The following is a 26,393-nucleotide window of genomic DNA, read 5'->3' on the forward strand; positions in this document are numbered from 1 at the left end:
TTCTCTCTTTATCATAAATAATAATTTGCCTTTTGTCGTATCTAATGCTGCTCTGTTTCATGACTATCTTTGCTTGGTTCAGCTTCCCAAACTGAGCAGTGGTTAAAAGCACAGGGTCTTTTAAGGTGTCAAAACTGACCTTTGGTGCCGTATCCAACGTTCAAATAAGAATCCTTGATCACATTCTTACCATCTTTAATTTCATACTTCTGCGACTTGGGGCAACAGAAATAAATATGAAAGTGTTTCCCTGTCTAGAGTTTGTTTGTGAGTCCCCTTCAAACAAATACATCACAAGAAAATAAAACTACAGACCAGGACTTCCCTGGGGGTCCAGTGGTTAAGACTCCACGCTTCCACTGCAGCGGGTGCGGGTTCGATCCCTGGTCAGGGAACTAAAATCCCACAGCCTGTGTGGTGTGGCCAAAAAGATAAAACAAAAAACAAACCAACCAAAATACAGACCAGCCATAAGGACAGTCATTTTTCTCACAAAGCAAGATGTCTGGGGGCTAGGTGGTCCATAGCAAGGTGTCTGGGGGCTTGATAAGGTCATTGCAGATCCCAATAGACCAACAAGTCCATCTTTCTGCCTTGCCATCCTCAGCATGTTGGAGATGCTTCCACTTGGGGTTTCAAGATGGCTGCAGCAACTGCAGACAATGCAGGAAGACATGATTTCATCCAGCAAAAAGGAAAATGCAGTGCTTCTTCCCATGCATCTCTTTATACTAGAATAGACAAAAAACTTCTTAACACACCATTCTACGACAACAAATATGCTATATTAGTGATTATATCAATAATTCTTTGGCAAAAGGAAGAAGAAGCCAGCAAAATAAAACTAAAAAACTTTCTGGCAAACAGCAAAATCCAGAAACTTAAGTAGCTGAGGTACAGATCCAACACTGACTGGTATTTTACAAGATAACTCATTAGCAAGTCTAGGAGATTGATAGTTGCACTCTATAAGGGATAATATGAAATTTTTGGATGCCTAATGTCTACAAGAAAGTTCTTATCAGTAACAGTGAAAGACATTTTTATGATTACACAAAAAGAACAAGAAGAAAGAAGATATTGAACAGGTAAACAGGTAAAAATTTCACAACAGAATCTCTTTCCTGAATGTAGGTCTGCACAGTTCACCCTGGCTAGATATATAGTCAACATAACTTCTGGGGTGATGAAGTGGTCTGTACTTTCTGTAGGACTGCACAGTGATTAATGCTGGGAGCATATAAATGGTATCATACAATATGTGGCCTCTGTGTCTGCCTTCTTTCACTTTGTATCATGTTTTCAAGGTTCGTTTGTGTTGTAGCATGTACCAATACTTCATTCTTTTTTATTGACAAATAACATTCTGTTGTGTAGATATACCACATTGTGTTTATCCATTCGTCATTTGATGGACATATGGGTCGTTTCCACTTTGGGGCTATTTTGAATAGGGCTGCTATGGATGTTCATTCATAAGTTTTTTATTTTTTGCGGTACGCGGGCCTCTCACTGTTGTGGCCTCTCCCATTGTGGAGCACAGGCTCTGGACGCGCAGGCTCAGCGGCCATGGCTCACGGGCCCAGCCGCTCCGTGGCATGTGGGATCTTCCCGGACCGGGGCACGAACCCACGTCCCCTGCATCGGCAGGCAGACTCTCAACCACTGCGCCACCAGGGAAGCCCCATAAGTTTTTATTTAAACACATGTTTCTAATTCTTTTGGGTACATACCAGGGAGTGGAATTGTTGGGTTATATTGTAATTCTGTTTAACTTTTTGAGGAACCACCACACTGTTTTTCACAGTGACTGCACCATTTTACATTCCCACCAGCAATATACAAGTGTTCCCTACTTCCTCATTAACGTTTGTTATTTTCTGTTTTGTCTTTTTTTCTAATTATGGGCAGCCTAAGTAGGTGTGAAGTGGTATTGATTTGCATTTCCCTAATGACTAATGATGTTAGTTATTGTTTGGGTATTTGGTTTGAACACTTTCTTTCTAGCAACTAAATCACCCAATGAATGCCAGTGCTTCTGGTGAAGGTGGTAATTGAAGCAGATAAGTGTTTAGATGGTGCTCTGGTAAAAATTTGAGTCTGTACATAGCCAAGTCATGGAGCCAGTGCAGAGTATTCAAATCGATTAACATATGCCTGATGATGCTCTTGCCTGTCATCATAAATGTCATTTCAGGCCGTTATGACCATCTCTGAATGGTACAGGACTTAAGTACAACTCAGGATCCACAGAGCATGCTTATAATAATGCCCTAACTCCCTCTGAAGATGAAACACGTTTGTTTGTGTTCCTTAAGCCAATGCATAGAAAAATTTCACTGAGACACTCTTTGGACCACTGTTCTTTGTTTCTCTTTTTAAAAATTAAATAATACATTCATATAGTTCAAAAGCCAAACAACCTAAAAAGGAGTAGCCTTAAAAGACTCACTCTCACCTTATTCCCCATCCACTTCAATTCCCCCTCCAACAAGTAACTGCTTTTCATTGTTTTCTGTGTGTGTGTGTGTGTGTGTGTGTGTGTGTGTGTGTGTTTCCTTATGCAAATACAAACAAATCATATATATTCTGGGAGAGTAAAATACATGCTGTTTTGTATTTGTCTTCATTTATTTCTATCTCAAAGATCTTTTCACACTAATGTTACAGAAATATATGAGATCTGCTTTTCCATAGAGCATGTTGTCAAACTTTTGGATTTTTATTAGTATGATGGTTGAAAATGGTATTTCATTGTCGTTTCAATCTTTATTTCTCTTTATTATTAATGAGTGTGTCTATCTCTTTGTATGTTAAAGGGCATTTGATTCGCTTTCCTGAGATCTGTCTGTTCATATTCTTTCTCCATTTTTCTGTTGGGTTGTTGGTCTTTTTCTTAATAATTTCTAGGAGCTTTTCGAATATGACTGATGTTATCACTATGTCTATGACCTGAACTGTAAATACTCTTTGTCAAGTTTGTCATTTGCCTTCTAACTTTACTTATAGTGACTTTTGCCTTGCTAATTTTCTCCATGCTACTTTTATATTTATAAGGAGAACAGAGGAGGAGGAGCCAGGAAGAAGACAGAGAAGGAACAGCTGGTTAAAGAATCTGGAGAAGAAAAGTATTTCAAGAAGGACAGAGTTGTCTAAAGGGTCCAATGATGCAAAACAAAACAGAAACTAAGACAAGGCCATAGAAATGAACATCAAATTCGGCAGAAGGGGGGCAGTTTTAATGGTGGAGATAAACACCTTGTTGGAGCAAGTGAGTGAGGAAAGGCGATGGAGAGAACTTTGAAAAAGTGTTGCTCTGTGGTGGGGCAGAGAAATGTGGTGGCAGGTGGAGAAACAGGGTCAAGGAAGGGTTTTTTAGTGGGAGATGCTATGCTAGAGAATATCTGTAGGCTGATAAAAGTGGGAGAAACTATCTAGTGGTAAGAAAAAAGCCAAGGATGCAGAAGGAGGCAGAGGGAATACTTTTAAGAGTGAGGCCCTTCAGAAGGGCAAGAGCCGGTGGGATTCAGGCCCACACAGAGGACAAGCTTCATCCATCGTGAGCGTGGACACAGCTGGGAAAGTGGTAGGTGTGGTTGATGGTATGCTGATGGAGGAGTTCCTGCCTGACTGCTCTTGTTTTCTCATGAAGTACGTGATGAAGACAAGCTGAGAGGACTCTAGTGGAAAAAAAGAAGTGGGAAATCAATGTGTTAGAATGTGGGAAAGGAAACATACGAGGGAAGGTTGCTGCAATGTTGAGTCCCATTTGAGATTTATGGTGAAAATGTCAAGGGAAGCCAGGGGCCACAGTTGTGGTTTCATCTCCAGCCGTGCTCAGGCCTGGATTGGGAAGATAGTATCAGGTCAGGAAGCTGTGGAGCAAAAACAATGGAGGGGGAGGGGCAAGTGAGAAGGGTAACAGCAAGGGAGCGATTATGATAATGAACGTGGAATCGGAGATGAATGAAGAGGAAGTAAGGATATGGGGGAAGATGGTTAGTAAAACAGAAGGTGTTAAAACAATCAGAGGCCTCAATAAGATAGAAGAAATATGGGACGCAAGCACTAGCCTGGGTGAGATGGAAGGATGGGAAATAGGGATCAAAATATCAAATCAGAATGCTTGAAACAGAGATTTTGGAGATGGTGCAGTTACTGGTGAAAGGGTATGACCGTAGGAGTGAGTGGCTGCAGTGAGGGAATAGGAACTTGCCTTTGAGCAGGTCAGGAGCTGAGTTCCCAAGATGCTGGATAACGCCCCTGGGCAGAACCAAAGGATTGAATCTAGAATGTATACAATAGGGAAATCTTCTGAGAATATTCTGGCTGAAAGTGTAGATAAAAATAGATTGTTGAATAAGCAGCTTGTGTTCTGTTTTATTTAGACACAGATTTAAATGGTGGGAACTATGGAGATGTGTACTTAAGTGGGTTAGGAAATTGTATACCATGAGGTTATTTGTTTTTGGGGGGATGGAGGGTGGAGTGGCTTTATAATAATTCATAACAGTTGGTACAAGCCTGCTAGGGGAAGAACGCTGAAAGATCACGGCCCATCAAGGTCTCAACTCACGTTAGTTTTCTCACAAATTACACAACCTTCTTGTTCATTTGCTGGGCAAGCTCTGCACACATGTTTACAATCTGGTTAAAGAATCAGCCTTTACAATGACGTTATTAAACACAAACATACACAGTGGTGGCCATAGTAACAGCAGGGAGCCTCTGGAGTTGGATGCTCTCAAATCCAGTTTCCTCAGCAACATCTGAGGAGGGTTGTGAGCCTTTAGGAAAGAGGCCATTTTCCCATGCACATGCACAGGAGAAAAAAGCACGCAGCCAGAGAATGTTCATAAGGGTTGGTGTGACCTTCCTTGTCCTCCTGGCAGGCAGTCACAGCTGTAGACGCCCAAGATGCTCTCCTCTCCAGCTCTGAGGGATTTCTGTGACCACGTCAAGATGCCATTGACAATCAACCGAGCGAGGCTGGGAGGATCTGTGAACCTTGTCGCAGCCCTCGGGTTCCCTGTTTGAAAGAGGAGTGATGTTCAATGCATTCTTGGTCAGGAGGCAGGTCGGGAATGAAACCTGCCAAAAAGAATTGATACGGCTGTAATATCATTCAGGGTCCAGTCAGGAACATAAAAACCGTACCAGTTATTTTTAACAGAGGGAATTTATTATAAGGACTGCAAAGGCCAAAGGAAAGGGCCCAGGAAACATAGACGTGGCAACAGAAGGAAGCCCCTGGATGGGTAGTGGTGAAAAAAGGCAACAGGAATCCAGAAGCTTGGAAGAGGTGCAACTCAGGCCTCAGAGGAAGGAGTACTGGACAGTTGGTGCAGGTATCTTTGATGCACACAGTAAGATTGGTTCTGAGATGGGGAAAAGCTGGAAACTTGAACTGCCCTAAAGAGCTGTTGCTGGGCGCAAACCACAAGAAGCCAGTCCCTTCTCTCTCCTCCAGCCTTGCAGGTTTCCCCTACGGGTGGAGTCCAACAAGGTGCCAGCTGGTTTGCTGAAGTCCAGCCCCGAGCAGCCATAGGAAACAAAAACAAGTTTCCAGTTTGGGGGCTATCGCAGACAATGCTGCTATGGGCATTCTTGTGTATATCTTTTGATGTCATTTGTGCACTCATATTTGGGGGGTATATACCTAGCTGTGTACTTGCTGGATTTAATAGATACAGGTAGTAACCATTCTGGAGAATGTGTAGTGGTATCTCGGGATTTCAATTTGCATATTTCTAATTTCTATTGAAGCTGACCATCTTTGATCACTTGGATATCCTCTTTAGAAAGGTCTCCAGTCAGGGTTCTAGCCCATTTATAAGTGGGTGGTCAGTCTTTTTCTTATTGTTCTATGGGGTTTTTAAGTATATTCCTGATATAAGCCCTTTGATTACATGTATTACAAATATTCTCTCCCAGTCTGTGAACTTGCCTTTTTTCACTCTCTCAACAGCATCTTGTGATAAATAGATGTTCCTAATTTTATGTAGTATAATGTATCAATTTTTTTCCTTTAGGGTTAGTGCTGTTTGTATCTTTTTAAAGGAATATCTCCTTATTCCAGGGTCATGAAGATACTCTCTTATATTCTTTTTTTTTTTTCTATTTTCCATCTCTTTGTCCATATGAACTGAATTCTAGTGATTTTTTCAGACCTGTTTTCTAATTTGTTCTGTTTTCAGCAGTTTCTAATCATCTACTGGATTTCTAACTAAAATATTATATTTTTAATGCCTAAAAATTCTACATTTTCCCTCAATTCTGCCTGGTCATGTTTGACAGCCTCTTGTTCCTGTGTTGTCTTTTCAAAATACTCTTTATTTCTTTAAACATATTTAATGTATATTCTGTACCTAAAAATTACAGTATCTGCAGTCATTGCAAGTGTGATCCTATCACTCCCAAGTTCAATGTTTCCACTCTCATTGCTTATGGTAGCGTGTTTCCTTCTGATTTTTAGAACTGTTTGCTATGAGCTCAAGTCTGTCAGAATTTTATCCACGGGAATCCTTCAATGCCTGATTTAAAGTATGTTCTTCCAGAGAAGAATTGTAATTTCTTGTGCTTAGAATCATTACTAAATTGAGATCACTTAAAATTTGGGGCGTTTTTGGACCCCCAAATTTTAAGGGCTTGGAAATATGTGGGAGACTCCCTCCCCCACCTTCCACCCCAAGCCAAGATCTATTGGGGCAGATATTCTCATCTCTCCTTTACTCACTGAGGATGCTGGCATTTGGGGATCCCAAGTTTATTACAGAGTCTTTGATCCAACTTTGCATTTTGTATGGGCCCGGGCTTTTTGTCTCTTGTCCCCAGATTTGGCTTCTTAAAACCCTGGCCTTGGGCACCAGGAACCTGCAGATACCACCAGGGCTACACTGGCTTCAGTGCTAGCTTACCAATTTTTTTTGGCTGCATTGGGTCTTCGTTGCTGCGCACAGGCTTTCTCTAGTTGCGGCGAGCGGTGTGCGGGTTTCTTATTGCGGTGGCTTCTCTTGTTGCAGAATACGGACTCTAGGCGTGCAGGCTTCAGTAGTTGTGACTCATGGACTCTAGAGCGCAGGCTCAGTAGTTGTGGCTCACAGGCTTAGTTGCTCCGCGACATGTGGGTTCTTCCCGGACCAGGGCTCTCACCCATGTCCCCTGCATTGGCAGGCGGATTCTTAACCACTGAGCCACCAGGGAAGCCCTGGCTTAACAATTTTGGTTTTATACTTTCTTATTCCTTTCCCTCACTTTTCTGCCAGCCCAGCAATGAATTTAAAAACCTGTAAAGCTTTTTATCCATCATTTTGAGTGTTCTGTACCAGGAGGGTTTTCCTGCACATGAGTCTACCATATTGTCAGAAATGGAAGTCCAATAATCTTTCTTAGAAAATACGATACTCATGCAGGAGCCGCATAAGGCATATAGTTTCTTCTTCAGCAGTCGGTCGAAGACTTTTTACAAACCCAAGTTTTCTCCTTCCTACTGTGTTTCTTCCTGTTTGTTTAGGGTGTCTCAGGAGAAATTCCTTCTATAAATGTGTAGTTGCCATAAGTGAGAGCAAATTGAATGAAGACTCCCTACAAATAGCAGTTATTGCACCAGGCAATGAGATGACCATCCAGGACCATATTAAGTTGGGAAAAAATAAAAGCTATGGGAGAAATGATTAACCCAAATGATGCCTTTCTGTCAAGATCAGAGCCATCTTCTTTCACAATTTTGCAATTTAGGAAGAGCTAGGAGTTGTTTAAAATAGATGAGCTCCCTGTCTTGGGATGTAAGTTTAAGTGGAGCAGTTCTGGTAAAGAAACCAGAGGGGTTCTTCTGAACAATTCCAGTTCTGACTTTGTACAAAGATCATCCTGGAAATGCTTTAAAGAAAAAAAATACAGGAATTCCCTGGTGGTCCAGTGGTTAAGACTCTGCGCTTCCAATGCAGGGGACGCAGGTTCATTCCATGGTCAGTGAACTTAGATCCCACATGCTGTGCGGCGCAGCCAAAGTATTAAAAAAAAAAAAATTTTTTTTTTTTAAAGAAAAAAGAAAAGGAAAAGGAAAAAATCCTCCAGCACAGGTGGTGGGCAGAAAGCCCAGCCAATATCTGTGTCTTCTTAAGCCAGAAAAGACGCTTTTCTCCTTCATAAAAGGCCTCAGGAGGACCAACTTAGGATTTTCACTGTTCCTGGGAGGATACTGATGGCTTCTTTTAATATGCAGGAGACCAGCCCCTTTCCATTCTAGGTCTTAAATAAGCTTGGTGTTAATGACACACTTCATCACTTCACTGGTAGTGGTTTTTTTTTTTTTTTTGCGGTACGCGGGCCTCTCACTGTTGCGGCCTCTCCCGTTGAGGAGCACAGGCTCGGGACGCGCAGGCTCAGCGGCCATGTCTCACGGGCCCAGCCGCTCCGCGGCATGTGGGATCTTCCTGGACCGGGGCACGAACCCGTGTCCCCTGCATCAGCAGGCAGACTCTCAACCACTGCACCACCAGGGAAGCCCCACTGGTAGTGTTTTTAACAGTTGGTTTCTTGGGAGGATTTATAATACCAGGATCTCTTCTACAAAGTGTCACTGCCTTTCAAAAAGGGCTATCCAGTCTTCTCGTCCAATGCTCCCGTGGCTCACATATAACAGGAGCCCCATGAAACTCTGTTAACTCTGGGTCCTGTAGTCATCAAACTACAGCCTAGGATTTCATAATTTTTCAGTAACACCATTTTTTCCCCACGTAGAGTTCCACTTTCAAAGGCACAGGTAACTGTTCATTTTGTAGTAATGTGTGAGAGGCCTGCCTGTCTGGGTCAATGGCATATTTTACGACAACCTTCCAAAAGCAAAATAGGTCTGCCTTGGTTTGCCCTTCTGTCCAGGGAAATGATGGCGGCAGCATGTTGTTGCCAATAGGCACCGGGTAAGACTGGCCAAAAGAGAAACTCCTTGGCCAGTTGGTGGAGTATTACCACTGTGTTTGAGGCACATTAAACCAGCCCTGACCGGCACTTCCCATGTCTGGCAGCCCTGCCAATGTCAGGGCCAATGGCCTCTTGTGATGAGATGTAGCCCTTCCCAGCTGGCGTGGCATATACTCCCACTTCAGTTAGAACTGAGCTTTGCTTCAACGTCTGCTTCATGCTACTGTACTTCCTCTCAGAGCATATCACATCTTGATAGTTTTATATTCACCTGGACCCCTCTCCAAGCCCTATTCAAAGTTTGCGTCTGTAGAGAGAGTGTACCTGTGTTTTCACCAGGACTCTGCCAGCCACTGTGCAGTTAACTGTGGTTTCTGGGATGTGTGACACAGAACTTATTTTCACACCACTTGGACCCGACCCAGACGTTCTTGACCCCTGAAACCTTGATAGACCTGCTGTTAGGCCAGCCTGATTTACTCAACTTTTAATGTGGAGGAGTGTTCGTAATCTGATAATTTGTCAATTTCTTTTCAGGTTAAAAAACGCCCAATCGTCTTTGCCCCTTCATAACTTCTCAGCTAATTCAATGGTCCTTAGTTCCCGCTCGGTCCGCATGATCTCCCCAGTGGCTGGTGGTTGGCTCCTCCGTCTTTCCAGCATCTCCTGTAGGTTGCACTTAATCCTGCTGCTTCTGCCCTGGGCAGCTGAAGTGGTCCCTGTCCTTTATTTCCCTGCTCAGCAGCTGGCCCCTAGCTGTGTTGGGGGAGGGGGCTCCTCTCGAAACCTGAGGCTGGGGAGGCAGAGCCCCAAAGAGGGGAAGTGCTCCCAGCAGCCAGTCTGGGGGTGGGGGAGTAGGAAATCCAGGCTCAACAAAGAGGAGATAGATCTTCACTCCTGGGGTTTCTCATCATCAAAGCAAGAACCGTGGTGGTTCTTTTGGAAGCCACTTGCCAGCCAGGTCAAGGGACGTATGCTTGGCTGCAAGTCTAGTGGGATGGGGGGGGGGGCGGGCAGGCAGTCTGCACAGTGGTGACAGGGTGTGGCATGGGGGTACAGGGAATCCTGGGCTCCTGGGTGCCTGGAACAGTCACGCTTCTTGGTGGAGCTCGAGGAGGTGGGCGGGGACTGGGGGTTTAGAGTCCTGAGAGCAGGGGGCGAGCAGGGGGCCGCGGGTGTGCCCTGGTTACACAGTAGGAGCCTCAGGAGCGCTTTGTCTTCCGGCGGAATGCGGGGCCGGACCCTGAACCCTCGGACCATTTACCCAGTGTTGCCGAAACTCGTTGCCCTCCTGCCCATGTCCTGTCAGAAGCGACTTCACTGCAGAACCCACAGCCAGGTAGCACGTCTGTTGTCAGATCGCCCCTCCCTTCCCTCTCAGGCTACTGCCGGGCCTCCTGGGTTCCTGTGCCTCCCTTTTCTTTCTCCTCCCAGCCCCCCTTTCTCTGCTGATCGGCCTGAGCTGGACTGTCCCGCAGCAGCTGCCTGGCTCCTTCCCACAGGGGAGCGGGGGCTTGGTGGGCAGAAGGGTCTCGGCCCCGAGAGGCCGCAGCTGCTGGCCTTTCGTCTCCGTCCTCCCAGCCCCGTGCTCATCCCCGGGCCTGCTCCTCGTTGGCCTCCTTTCTAGCCAGGATCAAAGCAGGGTCACCTTTCCTGCAAGAGAAAGGGGAGGTTCCTTCATCTCCCTTTGCCTCACGTTCACCGCCCCCACTCCCTTTGCTCTGTGTTCCCCAGGATCTCTCTGTGGACACGGCTGTGTTTCCGGAGAAGGTGAGCAATGGGATGCTGAGGGGCAGCAGAGACAAGGAGGCCGTGGATGTGCCTGAGGAAGGCCCAGCCCACCAGGGGATCAGCCCCACCTTCATCGTTCAGGAGACCTCACTGTGACAGACTCGGGACAGTCTGTCCACATTCTGCCAGGCACACCCCCCTCCCTCACCATAAGCCCCTTGTCTCTCGAAGGCCAAGACCGAATCACTGTGTCTGCCCCAGGCAGAGGGTACAGCTGTCACGTACAGGGTCACGGGGATGGGGTAAGAACTTTTCTTGACCTTCGCCAATCTATTCTAGGGCAGAGATTCTAAGAATTTTTGGTCTCAAGATCCCTTTACGTTCTTAAAAAAGTAGGGCTCTGAAAAGCTTTTGCTTCTGTGAGTAATTGTGATTGATATTTACCATATTAGAAATTAAAATAGACTTAAAAATATTTATTTAAAAATAACATTAACCCACTATATGTGAATATAGATACCATTTTTATGAAAAATAATTATTTTCCATATTGGAAAATATTTAGTGAGAAGAGTGACATTGGTTTACATTTTTGCAAATACCTCTAATGTCTGTTGTAATCGAGAGCTGGATTCTCCTATCTGCTTCTACATTCCATCTGTTGTTGCCATATCACATGTCATATGGCTTCTGGAAAATTCCATTACACTCATGAGAGAATAGGAGTGAAAAAAAGGCAAATCGCATCTTGTATTATGAAAATAATTTTGGCTACTTAGGGCACTGAATGGGTCTCAGGGACCCCCAGGGTTCCCGGACCACACTTTGCATATCTCTGATCAAGAGCAAAACTTTTCCTGTAAAGGGCCAGAGTTCCTCCACAGGAACTCTGTAAATATTTTGTGCTTTACTGTCTGTCGCAGCTATTCGACTCTGCCTTGTATCAGGAAAGTAGCCATAGATCATATGTAAACAAATGGGTGTGACTCCTTTCCCATAAAAACTTATTTAAAAAATCGGGGGCTGGATTTGGCCCACTGGCTATAGTTTGCCAACCCCTGATCTCGAATACCAAGATTGCAGGGAGCCTGGGTTTAGGGCTTAGGCCACAAAGGGGAGAGGACAGTGCCATCTGACTCATCCTAGCCAGGCTCCTTCCAGAGGAAGCGAAAGGGAATTTCTCAGACAAGGCCAGATTTTTCTATTTCTAATGACGCTAGTTCTCGATTTAGTGAAATCTGCAGTCTCCACCTTAATACTGAGATATCCCTTGGCCAGCTCTGCTGCTCCCAGAGTGCATCGAAGCCTCTCCCCTGTAATTCTGCTGCCTCTCAGAAAGCACGCGCATATCCAGCCCCGAGGAGGTTGTCCCGGCCATCACTGCCTCACCCCCACCAGAGTCACAGGTACCTGCGGATGGGGCAGGTGGTACAAGACGCTCAAGTGGTCCAATCAGCCCTCTCACTCCCGAGCCAGGCCACCTGAGCGTCATTTTGTCATCCAGGCTCCTGTTTCCTTTTGGAGCTTCTTTCCTACATACCCCTGTTCCCAGGGTCTCCCAGTGAGAGGGTATTTTTCTTCCTCCGCTACAGAGGAAAAGGGCGTTACTCCTGATTCTGGTTCATTTGTGGGTCGAAGTCTCCAACCTGACATTTCCTCTGGTTATTCCCATTCATCCCCTGGTCCTTTCCTCGGCTCTGCCTGCCCCCGGCAGTCCTTTCGCTTCCTGACCTGACTGTGCTGGGTGCTGTCCGGCTGGAGGAGACGGTCTCTGGACGCCTTGGGGACGGTCCAGAACACTAAGGAAATGCCTGGAAAGGTCCCGAGACAGACTTAGAAACTTGTAATGATGGTATTTGCCCTCCCCCAGCCCCCCACCAGCTGCATCCTTCTTTGGCTCTCCTTGTCTTTTCTACCGGGGTAATGTGGTCCCCCCTCTCCCGAAGGGTCTGGCGTTACTAGGCAAAGGCTGGAGTCTGAGTGGGGTGGATGGAGCACGCTCCCAAACCTGATTTCTCAGGAGACGCTCCGTGCTGTGGGGGGGCCCCAATGCGCACCCAAAGCCAGCTTTCCCGGCTTCGTCCCCAGAGAGAGACTGTGTGCTACCAGCTTGCGAGGGAACTCATGCGTTCCTCTTCTGACCACATTCAAATTCAACAAGGAAGATACTGCTTTTTGGCTTTAGACATAGAACATTCGCGCTGGACTTTTATGGTCTTGCGAAGAACACTGTGCTAGTGCCCACCCACACCTGGTCTCTGCCTTGCCTGGCCCCGTCCAGCTGCCCAGAAGCAGCTCTGCACAAGCTCTCCGGGCTCCTCAGCGGAGACTTGGTAGATTTATGAGTTTGGCCTTGGCTGAGGCCTTCTCGCCATGGCTCCCAGCCACGGTCCAGCTGCTCTCCCACATCTCATGCTGCCGCGGCTGGGACGTTCTGTGTCTGCTTTTGTGCCTCCACACCAATTTGCTGAGTCACCCCCTCAGCCCCCTTTCCCCCGCTGCCCTGGTCAGCCCTGTGGAGGAATAGCAGTTCCTCACACCAGAGCTCAGACCCCCGGCCACGCCCAGTCGGCCAGAACCTCATTCGTTCTCATGATGGCAGTGGTGGCGTCTGTCTAAGGCTACCCCTGCTGGGACTCTAGTTGGCCTGACCCGTGCCTTCCCACTCTGAGGCACTGAAGTTTAACAAAAAGATGATTCCTTCTCTGTCTGGACTTTAGGTACCTGATCTGAAGCCACACCTGATCTGGAAAGTTACTTTCTGTATGTATGGACACTGATTTTTCCTGAAACTATTTCTACAAGGCCAGAGATGAATTCCATTAGAGCACTATCTGATTTCTGGCACCCCATGGCAGGACTAAGGGAGCGCCTGGGAGGGCAGTGCCTGTGGGGAGGAGCTGGCCGGAGGGAGCTCATTGTAGGCAGATTGTAGAAATAACTCCTGAGCCAGTGGGGCCTTCGGCCAAAATCATACAAGGAACCCAGTGAACCCAGGCCTATCTTGTTTGTCCTGGAGATTAGGTTTCTAATATAATGGAAGATTTTAATTATTATCCCCTGGAAAAGATACACGTTCTCCTCCTCAGGTCCTTCAAGGATGTAACTGAGTCTAGCAAAACCTTCAAACGCAAGGGCTTAAGGTGCTGCCTGGTTCAGTTAAGGTAGAGCTGCCTCTGGGATAAAATCTCAAACTAGGCAGCTAGGACTACGTAAAAGTTTCTCTGGATACTGGAATGTAAGCAATGTAAGCTTTATGGTTTAACCTGTAAATATGACTCATAACAAGAGAAGAGTGGAAGGGTGCAGGGCCCAGAGAGGGAGAAAATGTAGTGATGAGGGGCAGCTGGAGAGACCATAATGCAGATACAAAATTCCTAAATTCCTGATGTTGGGTAAGCATCTTGCAGTGCAATAACAAAGTATGTTCCCTTCTTCAGTTTCCTCTCTGCCTATGCGACCCCGGCCCAGCTCTGTTCACACGCACAGCTGCCGAGAGCCTGTCTGGCCCCTGGCTTTCCCATCAGCACCTGAAGCTGCTGCCAGCCTCAGCCGCTACCTCTGTGCGTGTGCAGCAGTGTCTGTCTTCTTGCAATCTCCAGAGGGTTTGTGGGAACCTTAGGGGAGAAAAGCAAGGGACGGAGCCCTAACTCAACTTCCAACTCAGTCAGACCCTTTCCTTGCCCACTTCCCTGTAACTGCCACAAGGGAGCCACTGGGGCATCACCCGTGGGGGACGAGATGAGGATCTGCTCCCCGGTCCTCCTGAGTACTCTCTGTCACAGAGCTGCCCACTGCTCTGCCTGGTCTGTGTGCTGGAACCTGGGAGTGGAGCCTGAACCAGATCGATGGGTGAGAGGCAGAATGAAGACAGGCAGGGCCTGGCAGAGAATCCAGGTCCCTAAGCTTGAGTCACAGTCCGGGAGAAAAGGGCGACTGTGATGATCACTTGTCACCAGGTGCCGGTGAGAGCGGCCTGGCGAGAAGAAGAGCGTCTGCCTCTCCAGAGACTTGGGTCCCGGTCTCTGCCTCCTTTGTTCTTTGGCCCGAGGTGACGGCTGTGGTGGAGTCAAGGCCAGAGCACCCCAGGCCTCCGGCATAGAGACGCGATCGCATCGGCCACTTCTGCAAGACATGGGGAAGGGATGAGGGTCATGCTCACCAGCACAGCCCTCGTAGCCCTCGGCACCCCAGACCGGGCCTTCCCTAGCCTCCCTCCCCGAGACCCGTCCCCACGACTGCTCCGACGACAGCGGTCCCAGGCTCACCACCACTCATGGCCTCACAAATTCTCCTGACCACCTGAGCCTGGCCGAGAGGCACAGGAGGAGCCGTCTGAGAAAAGCAAGGGCCCCAAGAGGAGCCCCGGATGGTGGGGAGGGAGGCGGGCGGCAGAGCTGACAGCAGCCAGGGCCTGGGCAGTGGGGAGGGCAGCAGCGTGGGGCAAGGACAGGCTCCTCCTGACACTGAACAGTCCTGACCCTTTCTCTTGCCCAGTCCCGGCCGGGCCCAAGTGCCTGTGGCCCGAGATGTCAGTGCTGCCCCCTCCCCCTAAGCAGGGGACCTCCCAGGATTGTCCATCCTTCCAGCAGGAGCGCGGCCAGTCCCAGAAAAGGCCAGGTTGACTTGGCTCTGAGGTCTGCCCTCCACCTGACAGCCCCCCACTTGGGGGCTGAGGGCCATTGCTGCTGGCTAGCCAACCCACCCCACGCAGCTGCCAGAGTGCTAGACCTAGCCGGGCTCTCATCTGTTCATTCTTCAACATATTTATGCATCACCTGCTCCCTGCGAGGGTCTCACCTTGGCCGCCGTCTTACAGCTAAGTAAGCAACTGTGCCACCCGGGGACACTGCACCAGGTGCCACCATTGGCATTTCAGAATTGCCCCATCTGAAATGTCTCAAATTCTTGCATTTTAGTTGTATTTATATGAAAGAAGAATATCTTAAGTTTCAAGACATTTCAGAACTAGGACGTTGAAGGAAGAGAGATGGTGAAAATTATCCTCCATAGAAATAAAGTTGCTGTCCTCAGAGGGCAAAGACGACCCTTTATAACAGCTACACTCCCAGTCAGCAACTTACAGCGTGCTCTGCCCCACGCCCGGGGCCTGCTTAGTGGCTATGAGCCCGGGGCCTGAACTGCATTCAGCCACTTAACCTACCTAAGCTTCGGTTTCCTCATCTGTAAAGTAATCTTCATGTGGTTCTTTTTCTTTTTTTTTTTTAATTTTCTTTTTTTTAATCCTCATTTGGTTCTTGTGCGGATTAAAAGATAAAAATGCACTAAAGCATTTAGTCTAGCTCTGGGCATAACTTTAGCCCCCAGATAATGTTAGCTGTTATTGCGATGATGATTACTGTTAATCATACTTCTCCTTCATGATCTCATTTCATACGCTGGAAGCAAAGTCAGACTCATGTTATCTTCCCTTTCCGTATAATAAACTGAGGTTCAGGAAAGGTAGGTGACAGTGTGGTAAGTGATGCAGGCAGGAAGCCCTCCTTCCCCCTTTCCCAGCCCCTGCCACGCCCCCACCCAGCTTGGTTGCTTCTAGAGTGATACTTTCTTAGAGCTTTGTTCTCCAAAGGGGGATCCCTCCTGAGACAGAAGTCCAAAGGACACCAAGGCACTGTACAGTGGCATAGTGCCCCTCGGAATCTAGGAATCTCCTAGGTGTGTCTTCTTTCCCAGACCCCAGCCCTGGAAACTACTCCCTTTTCTCCTCTACCACTAAGTGCCCCGGAGTCTTGGGGCCTCTCAGAATTTCCCTCCCCTTGGAGGAACCATATTCTCATGAAGTCATTTCCAATCATCACTCCCACTGCATCCCATGAGAAACATTGTCATTCCAGTCCCAAGAGCCAGCCTCAGCTGCTCTTCCCATGAGAGAGCAGGAAGCAGCCGGCCCCAGCGTCAGCTCTGCCGAGGGCAGGGGGACAAGTCCAGTATCCCCCATCCCAAACCCCCTTCCCCAAGGCCCCGGGCCCGCGACCTACCTTGAGAGGGTGCAAGTAGCGGAGTCCACGCAGGAAGGGCGGCCAGGCGGGGCCGGGCGTCTCATGGCCAAGTGTGCGGGTGAGGTGGGCTATGTAGCTGGTGGCCAGCACCAGCACGTCCAGCTTGGACAGCTTGGTGTCGGGCGGCACGGCAGGCAGAGCGGCCTGCAGGGCCAGGAAGGCCTGGCGCAGGGTCCTCACCCGGCTCCGCTCCCGAGCGGCGTTCTCAGGGCTGGCCTCACTCTGCACAGAGGACCCCAGGTGAGTGGGGCTGACCGGACGCCCATTGCCCCTGGTTGCTAAGAGCATCCTAGGGCAAGGTCTCCTGCCAGAGTAGTAGCATGCCAAACGACAGGGACCCCAGGGCCTCGTCCCCTCTTTGTCTGCTCTCAGCCCGGCCCCGCTTTACGGCAGAGGAAATGGAGAGAAGACCTCATCTGGGCTCAGAACTGAGTCCTGTACTCTTTCCCACCCTCCACTGTGCCTCCCCCTGGCCCTTGCCGCATCCACACCTCAGTCTGAATCCTGCTTACCAGGATGCCCTGGGCCCACAGGGAGCACACAGTCCTGCCCTGCTCTGTAGGGCTGACCCTAGGCCCAGCCAGGTCCTGAGACGTAGAGGCAACTGTGGTAAAGAGGAAGGGACACCAAAGCGTGCTGGCCCTGTCGCTGACTGCTGCTCTGGGACCTTGGGAAACATGTCACTTCTCCGGGCCTCAGTTTCCTTGAGACAAGTGAGTTGGGCCAGCTCTCTGAGCCACGCTCTGGTTAAGACCGGCTCTGATTTCCCCAACCGCCCAAGCATGGAGCCTTGGAGCGGAAGTTGGCCAATGTCCCCTCTCTTGGGCAGGACAGTAACCATGAGTGAGTCTCTGCCTCACAGGTGACGTCGCAGCCCCTCCCATGCCTGCCTCTCCCAGCTACCTCTTCAGGTCCTGGCTTTCTTACCCGGCCACGAGCCAGCCTCCTGGCGCCGGACCCTCGAGGGCTTGGGGCAGCTCTGCTCCATCTTGGGTTGCTCCAGCTGGTCTCTTCCCACAGGTCCTGCCCTGTCCTGCTCAGGCGGCTCCTCTTCCTGTCAGTGCCTGCCAGCGACCTCGGTGTGGCCTTGGCCGGGCTCTTCCCTACTCCTGGCATGGCCAGTGCCGCTCTGGCCTCTCTCTGTGACATGCCACACCCCTGAGGTATGATGCTGCAGCCCCCAGGACCGGAACACAGGGCCTGAGGCAGCCCTTAGGCTCACGCTAGCGGGGCAGGCTGGTCATCCAGACAGCGACGGCTATATCTGAGGAAGCGAGCGCCAACTCAGTCCTGCTCCACTCCTTGCTCTGGGAAAACCGCCCACCCGGCACAGCCCCCGCGAAAAGCCTCCTGACTGCCTCCCAACCGGCTGAGGGCGGGGGTGCTGGATGCGGGGAGTGGCCAGGCCCTGGGAGGAGGCCCCTGCTGTAGAGGGCAGGAGGACGGTGGGAAGGGAGCTCCTTTCCCGGATCCCGGCCTGACCCTGACTGTGGTCCTGGGATAGACCTGCAGCTTCCGCTTTGGGGCTTAAGTCCATGGAAGGGCCCTGAACTCCCTTCCCTGTGCCAGAAACCTGGCTGTGCTCATCCCTGAAAGGACCTTTCCTCCCCTTGCCAGTGAAAACGACCTTCCAGCCAGAGGGCGCTACTCCCCATACCCCAAACGTGCCTCTTATTTCCACCTCAGTGCTTTTACTTTTCCCTTTTTGTCCGCCTGGAATACCTCCCTCCAGCTGTGCCCCGGGAAAAGCTGCCCATCCTTTGGGTTATGTCCAAAGGATTTGTGAGGATTTCTTCCAACCCCACAGAACCCAGAGCCCACGTCTCCCTGTTTTATTGGTACCCCATTCTATACACAACCACACCCTGGCTAGCTTCCTAAGAGTTCAGTGTTCTAGATCAGTACATGCCAAGCACTGTGCTAAGTACTTTACATGTATTATCTTATTTCTCAGATCAACGTCTTAAGAAAAAAGACTCTCACATCATCATTTTGCAGATGGGAATGCTGAGGTATCAGGAAGTGAAATAACTTGCCCGGTGCCAAACATCTAGTAAGTGATGGTGGTGGACGAAAGCCCAGGCAGTCAGGGAGACATGGAAGGCTGCTCCTCACCCTACACCGTTCTGCCTTGGGTGGGTTACTCACATGTCTGTTCCCCTGCTAGGCGCGAGGTCTTTGAAGGCAAGGACCAGGATGTTTACTGAGCTGCATGAGATCCTCCATTCCGCTAGTTAGGAGGAGGCAGGCCGAAGGAATAGCAAGCCTGCCACAGTCGGCCCTGCCTGCCCTCAGGTTACCACCCCTGCCTGCAGCAGAGTCATTGCACGTCCCTTATCCCCCAATCTTGAACTCCAGAGGAGACAAAATAAGTAAAGGGAAAGTGCAGAGAGGACAGAGGAACAAAGGTGGATGTACAGAGACAGACATTCAGCCAACCAGAGAGAAAGGAAAACAGAAGAGAAGTAAAATTCACTTGAATGTCCATCGATAAGGAAGTGATTAAATAGATTTTGCTATATCCATTCTGTGGAATGATATGCAGTAATAAGAAGAAGCAGACATCTATATAGTGACACGGGAAAACTCTCCAAGATGCACAGTGAAGTGAAAAAACCTAGTTGTAGGTCACTATGTATAATAAGATCCCAGCCAGGATTTTAAAAGAAGACACTAAAAAACAAAAGCTATAAGTATCAAGGTTTAGGGACTTCCCTGGCGGACTCCCTTCTGCCAGTCCTCCCTTCCAGTTTAGGACTCTGCCATTGACTGCAGGGGCACAGGTTTGATCCCTGGCTGGGGAACTAAAATCCCGCATGCCTCATGGCGTGGCCAAAAAAAAAAAAAAAAAAAAAAGTATAAAGGTTTTTGTGCTTATGTGAATATATAGAAAGGAGACTGAAAAGATGCACACTGAATTACTTTTTTTTTTTTTTTTAACTCCAGATGCAGAGAATTCGGTGCACACTGTCATTTTTGGTCCACGCAGGGCCTCTTGTTAGCCTTCCTCTCTCCCTCCTTCCCCCCCTCCCTCCCTTCCATCTGTTCCCTTTTATCCTATTCCCTATCATAGGCAGCCATTCCAAACTGTTTAATGTATATTCTTTCATTTAATGTCTACTTTTTGTGGTGGTTTTAAACTATGTACACAAATTCTTTGACACTCCTCACTTCAAAAGGTGGAGCATACCAGATGGCTTCGCAGGCAAATTCTATCAAACATTTAGAGAAGAGATAACACCTATCCTTCTCAAACTCTTCCAAAATATAGCAGAGGGAGGAACACTCCAAAACTCATTCTATGAGGCCACCATCACCCTGATACCAAAACCAGACAAGGATGTCACAAAGAAAGAAAACTACAGGCCAATATCTCTGACGAACATAGATGCAAAAATACTCAACAAAATACTAGCAAACAGAATCTAACAGCACATTAAAAGGATCATACACCATGATCAAGTGGGGTTTATCCCAGGAATGCAAGGACTCTTCAATATACGCAAATCAATCAATGTGATAAACCATATCAACAAACTGAAGGAGAAAAACCATATGATCATCTCAATAGATGCAGAGAAACCTTTCAACAAAATTCAACACCCATTTATGATAAAAACCCTGCAGAAAGTAGGCACAGAGGGAACTTACCTCAACATAATAAAGGCCATATATGACAAACCCACAGCCAACATCGTTCTCAATGGTGGAAAACTGAAATCATTTTCTCTAAGATCAGGAACAAGACAAGGTTGTCCACTCTCACCACTATTATTCAACATGGTTTTGGAAGTTTTAGCCACAGCAATCAGAGAAGAAAAAGAAATAAAATGAATCCAAATCGGAAAAGAAGTAGTAAAGCTGTCACTGTTTGCAGATGACATGATACTCTACATAGAGAATCCTAAAGATGCTACCAGAAAACTACTAGAGCTAATCAATGAATTTCGTAAAGTAGCAGGATACAAAATTAATGCACAGAAATCTCTTGCATTCTTATACACTAATGATGAAAAATCTGAAAGAGAAATTAAGGAAACACTTCCATTTACCATTGCAACAAAAAGAATAAAATACCTAGGAATGAACCTACCTAAGGAGACAAAAGACCTGTATGCAGAAACCTATACACAGATGAAAGAAATTAAAGATGATACAAACAGATGGAGAGATATACCATGCTCTTGGATTGGAAGAATCAACATTGTGAAAATGACTCTACTACCCAAAGCAATCTACAGATTCAGTGCAATCCCTATCAAACTACTAATGGCATTTTTCACAGAACTAGAACAAAAAAGTTCACAATTTGTATGGAAATACAAAAGACCCCGAATAGCCAAAGCAGTTTTGAGGGAAAAAATCGGAGCAGGAGGAATCAGGCTCCAGACTTCAGACTATACTACAAAGCTACAGTAATCAAGACAGAATGGTACTGGCACAAAAACAGAATTATAGACCAATGGAACAGGATAGAAAGCCCAGAGATAAACCCATACACATATGGTCACCTTATTTTTGATAAGGAGGCAAGAATATACAATGGAGAAAAAGACAGCCTCTTCAATAAGTGGTGCTGGGAAAACTGGACAGTTACATGTAAAAGAATGAAATTAGAACACTCCCTAATACCATACACAAAAATAAACTCAAAATGGATTAAAGACCTAAATGTGAGGCCAGACACTATAAAACTCTTAGAGGAAAACATAGACAGAACACTCTATGACATAAATCACAGCAAGATCCTTTTTGACCCACCTCCTAGAGAAATGGAAATAAAAACAAAAATAAACAAATGGGACCTAATCAAACTTAAAAGCTTTTGCGCAGCAAAGGAAACCATAAACAAGATGAAAAGACAACCCTCAGAATGGGAGAAAATATTTGCAAATGAAGCAACTGACAAAGAATTAATCTCCAAAACTTAGAAGCAGCTCATGCAGTTCAATATCAAAAAAACAAACAACCCAATCCAAAAATGGGCAGAAGACCTAAATAGACATTTCTCCAAAGAAGATATACAGATTGCCAACAAACACATGAAGGGATGCTCAACATCACTAATCATTAGAGAAATGCAAATCAAAATTACAATGAGGTATCACCTCACACCTGTCAGAATGGCCATCATCAAAAAATTTACAAACAATGAACGCTGGAGAGGGTGTGGAGAAAAGGGAACACTCTTGCACTGTTGGTGGGAATGTAAATTGATAGAGCCACTATGGAGAACAGTATGGAGGTTCCTTAAAAAACTAAAAATAGAACTACCCTATGACCCAGCAATCCCACTACTGGGCATATATCCTGAGAAAACCATAATTCAAAAAGAGTCATGTACCACAATGTTCACTGCAGCTCTATTTACAATAGCCAGGACATGGAAGCAACCTAAGTGTCCATCGATAGATGAATGGATAAAGAAGATGTGGCACATATATACAATGGCATATTACTCAGCCATAAAAAGAAACGAAATTGAGTTATTTGTAGTCAGGTGGGTGGACCTAGAGTCTGTCATGCAGAATGAAGTAGGTCAGAAAGAGAAAAACAAATACAGTATGCTAACACATATATATGGAATCTTAAAAAAAGAAAAAAATGAAGAACCTAGGGGCAGGACAGGAATAAAGACGCAGACGTAGAGAATGGATTTGAGGGCACAGGGAGGGGGAAGGGTAAGCTGGGACGAAGTGAGAGAGTGGCGTGGACATATATACACTACCACATGTAAAATAGACAGCTAGTGGGAAGCAGCTGCATAGCACAGGGAGATCAGCTCAGTGCTTTGTGACCACCTTGATGGGTGGGATAGGGAGGGTGGGAGGGAGACGCAAGAGGGAGGAGATATGGGGATATATGTATATGTATAGTTGATTCACTTTGTTATAAAGCAGAAACTAACACCATTGTAAAGCAATTATACCCCAATAAAAACTAAAAAAAAAAAAAGGTGGCGCATAATCCTCCTCCCCGTGAGTGTGGGCTGGACGTAGGGACTTGCTTCTAACAGGTAGCATGTGGCAGAAATGTCAGTGCGTTACTTGAGAAACTAGGTTATAAAAGACACTGCAGCTTCCTCCTTGCTCTCTCTGGGATCTCTCCCTCTGGGGGAAGCCAGCTGTTAAATCATGAAGATACTCAAGTAGCCCTGAGGAGAGGCCCAAGTGGTGAGGAACTCAAGCTTATCAACCACACCAGCACTAACTAGCAGCCACGTGTGTATGTGTACCACCTCAGAAACGGACCTTCCAGCAGCAGTTCAGCCTTTAGATGACTGCAGTCCTGACCAACAGTTTGCGTGCAACCCATGAGAGGCCCTGAGCCAGAGTCACCCAGCTAAGCTGCTCTAACCTGTAGAATCCCTGACCCACAGAAGCCATGTGAGATAATACATGCTGATTGCTGTTTAAGTTTGGGGGTAATCTGGTAAGCAGCCATAGATAACTAATGCAATGCATGTCGTTGAACCATGTGCATTGCTGAGTGAATGGATTTAAAAATCATTAAAATGATAATGCATTTATATTGCAAATATATAATACAATAGTACTTATGTCTCAGATCACATTGTTACTTCTTCCATTCCATCCTATGTTTTTAAGTCCTTTGCTTCTAATTTGCTGCAGGATACTCCACAGTGTGCACCCGTCACATTTTGACCACCCAGAGCCCCAGGGATGGACATCCAGATTGTTTCCAACTCCTTATCGCCCCAAACAATGCTGTCATGAATACCATCGCATATCTCCTTATGGACTCATGTCAGATTTTTAAAAACACATGTCCAGGAGCAGAATGCTGGGTACTCCCAGAGTGCCATCCAGAATGGCCACAGTGTCTGCACGTCCAGCAGCACTGCATGTGCCCTAGAGCCCCACATCTTCACCACTACCTAGTGTTAACCAGATTCCTAGTGTTACAGTTGAATAGCTGTCAAGGGCCATCTTATTTATAAGGGCTGTTTTAAATTGTCCTTGTCTGACAGCTGATGAATTCGAGCATCCCTTGTGTACGGAGCTTGGTAGAGATTCTGTTGTTTTCTCCATATTGGGATACTGTTTCCCCAACGTCATCTATGAAACAGTGCCTCCTCTCCCTGTTTTGTTGCAGCTCCCACTTTACCACATACTAAGTTCCCGTATTTATATATAGGTCATTTTCTGAGCTCTCTGCTCTGTTCTACTGATCTTTTTGTCTGTGTTTGGGCCAACATCACACTGCTTTATTATTATGACTCTGTAGCATGTCTTAATACTTGGTGAGATAAAACTCCTCTCTTAATGCTTTATTTTTCCAAGGTTGACTTAGTTATTTCTGGACCCTTATTTTTCTATATAGATTTTAGAGAAGGTTTGCTGAGTTTCTAAAAAATTCTACTGATATTCTGATTGGGATTTCATTGAATCTATGGGTTAATTTGTGGAGGATTGCCATCTTTATACTTTGAAGTCAATCCTTCCAAAAACATGAAATACCTCTCATTTTATTTCAAACATCTTCTATATCCTTTATTAATTTTGTAGTTTACTCCACAAATGTCTGTGTATTCTTTTTTTCTTTAATTTTATTGATGTATTGATTCAATAACAATTGATTCATTGTTGAGTTACAATGTTGTGTTAGTTTGGGTTGTACAGCAAAGTGATTCAGTTATACATACATATATATATATATATATATAACTATTCTTTTTCAGATTCTTTTCCATTATAAGTTATTACAAGATATTGAATACAGTTCCCTGTGCTATACAGTATGTCCTTGTTGTTTATCTATTTTACATATAGCAGTGTGTATCCGTTATTCCCAAACTCCGAATTTATCTCTCCCTCCTTTTTCTGCTCTGGTACATAAGATTGTTTTCTATGTCTGTGAATCAATTTCTGTTTTGTAAATACGTTCATCTGTCTCATTTTTTAGATTCCACATATAAGTGATATCATGTGATATTTGTTTTTCTCTGACTTACTTCACTTAGTATGATCGTCTGTGTATTCTTGCTTAAGTGAAATAGTTTTGTTCAACTAAGTAGTTCATAGTTTTTGTTGCTCTTGAGAATGCTCTTATTCTTATTATATTTTCTAGCTGATTATGGCTGCTATACAGAAATATTATTACATTTTAAAAGTTTATCCTGAATCCAGCAACCTTGCTGGGCTTTCTTATTTGTCTTAATACTCTGTTGATTCCATTGGTTTTTCTAAGCAGATAAAATAATGACAATTTTATCTCTTCCTTTCCAATCTTTATACTTGTTTTTTCATCATTCCTTAGAGGATCGACTAGTGCTTCCAATACTGTTAACCAGAAATAGTGATAGTGGGACTTTCCTGGTGGTGCAGTGGTTAAGAATCCGCCTGCCAATGCAGGGGACACAGGTTTGAGCCCAGGTCAGGGAAGATCCCACATGCTGCAGAGCAACTAAGCCCGTGAGCCACAACTACTGAACCCCACGCACCTAGAGCCCTTGCTCTGCAACAAGAGAAGTCACCACAATGAGAAGCCCGCGCACCGCAACAAAGAGTAGCCCTTGCTCACCACGACTAGAGAAAGCCCGCGTGCAGCAAGGAAGACCCAACACAGCCAAAAATAAAAAAGAAATAAATTTTAAAAAATAGTGATAGTGGACACCCTTTTCTTCTCCTAATCTTAAGTAGAATGTATCTATATTTCTTCATTAGACGTAATATTTGCTGTAGGTTTTTGACATATGACATTTACCAAGTTAGGGAAGTACTCCCCTATTCCTCGTTTGCTAAGAGGTTTTTAAAATCATCAGTAAGTGTAGGTCTTTATCAAATCCTTTTCCTGCATAATCATGAATTAATCGTGATTTTTCTCCCTCAGCTTATTAATATGCTAAATGATGTCATTAGATTTTCTGATGATAAATCTTCCTTGATTTCCTGTGAAAAAATCCCACTTGCATGTGATTCATTTTTTAAAAATACACCGTCTGACTCATTTAGTAAATACATTACTTAGAATTTTTACAACTACTTCATAAGTGAAATGAGATTATAATTTTCTTTTCTTTAATTATCATTATTTGCATTTCGAGTCAAGGTTACACTAAACTCATACAATGCAACCTCATACAACCTCACTTTTTCTATTTTCATTTTTTTAATTTTAAAAATTGAGACATAGTTGATTTACAATATATTATTGTTTATAATATAATAATATATTATAAATATTTATAATATTTAAATTAATATTTATATCAAATATAAATTATTCAATAATTCATAATATAAATTATTCACATGTACAACATAGTGATTTGAAATTTTTATAGCTTATACTCCATTTATAGTTATTATAAAATATTGGCTATATTTCTTTTTCTATTTTCTAAAACAACTTTTTATATAAGATGTAAATTAACTTTTCCTTGAAAGTCTGGTAAAACTTACTTGTAAAACTACTGGGCCTGGGTGTTTTCTTTGGTAAAGAGGTGAAGAAATTTTAACTTTCATCTCAATTTTACTTCCTTATTTCTTCTTATAAATATCTGGTATTTTATATTTTTCTATGAATTTATCCATTTCATCTAGGAATTCCAACACTTTAATGTACAGAATGCTCTTAGAAATAGGTCATCAAGGAAACGAGAAAAACCAAAAATCCTATACAGCAAGAATTTTCTTTCAAAAATCTGGGCAGTTCTCTTGGAAGAGAACAGTGCAGAGCTCCGAGAATGGCCAGGCA

At 45.7% G+C, this 26,393-nt stretch overlaps 1 protein-coding gene across 1 annotated transcript; it reads right to left on the reverse strand.

Annotated features, from left to right (window-relative positions):
• Positions 1-13,863: 13,863 nt before the first annotated feature.
• On the reverse strand, positions 13,864-17,934 carry TCF23 (transcription factor 23). Its single transcript, XM_079940136.1, has 3 exons — positions 17,601-17,934; positions 16,653-16,895; positions 13,864-14,778 (listed from the first exon to the last, which is right to left on the reverse strand). The coding sequence occupies exons 1-3, from the start codon at positions 17,820-17,822 to the stop codon at positions 14,599-14,601; spliced, it is 645 nt and encodes a 214-aa protein (XP_079796262.1). The 5' UTR covers positions 17,823-17,934; the 3' UTR covers positions 13,864-14,598.
• Between the last annotated feature and the right edge of the window lie 8,459 nt (positions 17,935-26,393).

This window comes from Stenella coeruleoalba (genome assembly GCF_951394435.1).
Source record: "Stenella coeruleoalba genome assembly, chromosome: 13".
Lineage (NCBI taxonomy): Eukaryota > Metazoa > Chordata > Mammalia > Artiodactyla > Delphinidae > Stenella > Stenella coeruleoalba.